At 51.5% G+C, this 1,745-nt stretch overlaps 1 protein-coding gene across 1 annotated transcript; it reads left to right on the top strand.

The window, feature by feature from the left end:
• On the top strand, window positions 1-1,221 carry DIRAS3 (DIRAS family GTPase 3). The gene is made up of 2 exons (XM_054638486.2): window positions 1-173; window positions 327-1,221. Exon 2 carries the CDS (start codon window positions 412-414, stop codon window positions 1,006-1,008), a length of 597 nt encoding a protein of 198 aa, XP_054494461.2. The 5' UTR covers window positions 1-173; window positions 327-411; the 3' UTR covers window positions 1,009-1,221.
• The last annotated feature ends 524 nt before the right edge of the window (window positions 1,222-1,745 follow it).

Raw genomic sequence — 1,745 nt, 5'->3', positions numbered from 1 at the left:
CGCTCCGGGCGAGGGTGGTGCCGCTTGCCGGGGGCGGGAACACGCCTTGCCGGGGGCTGAGCGCGGCTTTCCCGGGGCTGAGCACGGCTTCCCTGGAGCCGGAATACCTCTTCCCCGCGGCTGCCAGGCGCTTTCAGCCCCGTTTCGCTGCTCGGTGGAGCTGATGGCTGCAGGTGAATTCTTATTCTCGTCTCGTAGCGTTAAACGTGCATGGGCTGCATGGCTGGGGTAGGGAGGAGCAGTGGTTTATTTCACGGCAAAAGGATGGGAGTGATTTATTAATTGCTGACTTCAATAACGCACCCTTTCCCCCTCCCTCTCCGCAGCCCACCTCTGCATAGGGGTGTGTAAACTTGGTGGAACTCGGGCTTTTTGTGTGAAAACCTCCCCTCACGTCTCGGCGCAGCGAACATGCCTGAGCAGAGCAATGATTACAGGGTGGTGGTGTTCGGAGCAGCGGGGGTCGGCAAAAGCTCCCTGGTCCTGCGCTTTGTGAGGGGCACTTTCAGGGAAACCTACATCCCCACCATCGAGGACACGTACCGGCAGGTGATCAGCTGTGACAAGAGCATCTGCACCCTGCAGATCACGGACACCACGGGCAGCCATCAGTTCCCTGCCATGCAGCGGCTCTCCATATCCAAAGGGCATGCCTTCATCTTGGTGTACTCCGTCACCAGCAGGCAATCCATGGAGGATCTTCACCCCATCTTCGATGAGATCTGTCAGATCAAAGGCGACATCCAGAAAATCCCGATAATGTTGGTGGGCAACAAAAGTGATGACACGCAGAGGGAGCTGGATGCCAGCGAGGGGCAGGCGCTGGCCAGCAAGTGGAAGTGTGCCTTCATGGAGACGTCAGCCAAAATGAACTACAACGTGCAGGAGCTCTTCCAGGAGCTCTTGAATCTGGAGCAGAGGAGAACTATCAGTCTCCAGGTGGATGGAAAGAAATCCAAACAGCAGAAAAAGAAAGATAAACTGCAAGGCAAATGCTCTGTAATGTGATTGCCTTTGGCTGGACTTGCTGCACGGCACAGCTGGAGTGTGGACTCCCACAGAAAATACATTTCTGCTGGGGATTTTGGAGGAATCCACGCCTTGCAGGGTTGTTGCTTTCCTCTAAAATCCCCGCTGGGTAATTGTATGTGTTGTTTTTAAGGAGGATGGCTTCTGCATGTTTATTTTTTTAAACCAATAAATGTTCCATGTTAGCAATTACCTATGACTAGAAGTTTTTAATGTAAGAAGTTTTCCAGAGGGAAAAAACGTCTCTCAGAACAAACCTCTCTATTCATGCCAGTTTTTAAATATCTCCAGCCTGTTAACTCAGAGGAAATAATCTATAATGTGTAGAGTTAAATTGTTTTCAGGAATCTATTGACCAGAGCAAATCTCTAACAAAGCGAGGCATTTGCTCTAAAAACGAACATGTGTGTGGCTCTGCATGCCTAAATTTTTGATTGACAGACTGGCTTGCCCACCCAAGCTACAGTGGCAGCATGGCAGAAGTGAAGTTTTCCTGTGTGCTGTGCAATTCTCAAGACGTGTGTAGTTCTGGGAGTGATTACAGCTGTATAAAATCAGGCTTCCATTCCTGCTTTGCTTTCTCATTCCCACCTTCCTCTGTTCACCGAGGCAGGAGATTCCGCGTGCTCTCACCCCCAGTCCAGGAGTGATCCTTGGTGTCCTCGAGCAGGAGCTGCCTCCTGGTGAAGGTAACTGGGAGGTTCTGAGTGCCCATT

This window comes from Agelaius phoeniceus, chromosome 8 (genome assembly GCF_051311805.1).
Source record: "Agelaius phoeniceus isolate bAgePho1 chromosome 8, bAgePho1.hap1, whole genome shotgun sequence".
NCBI lineage: Eukaryota > Metazoa > Chordata > Aves > Passeriformes > Icteridae > Agelaius > Agelaius phoeniceus.
The sequence above is the reverse complement of the archived record's forward strand: the minus strand, read 5'-3'. Positions and strand labels throughout refer to the sequence as shown.

Excerpts from the sequence above, each read along its gene's own strand:
- DIRAS3 (XM_054638486.2), top strand. The coding sequence starts at position 412 with ATGCCTGAGCAGAGCAATGATTACAGGGTGGTGGTGTTCGGAGCAGCG.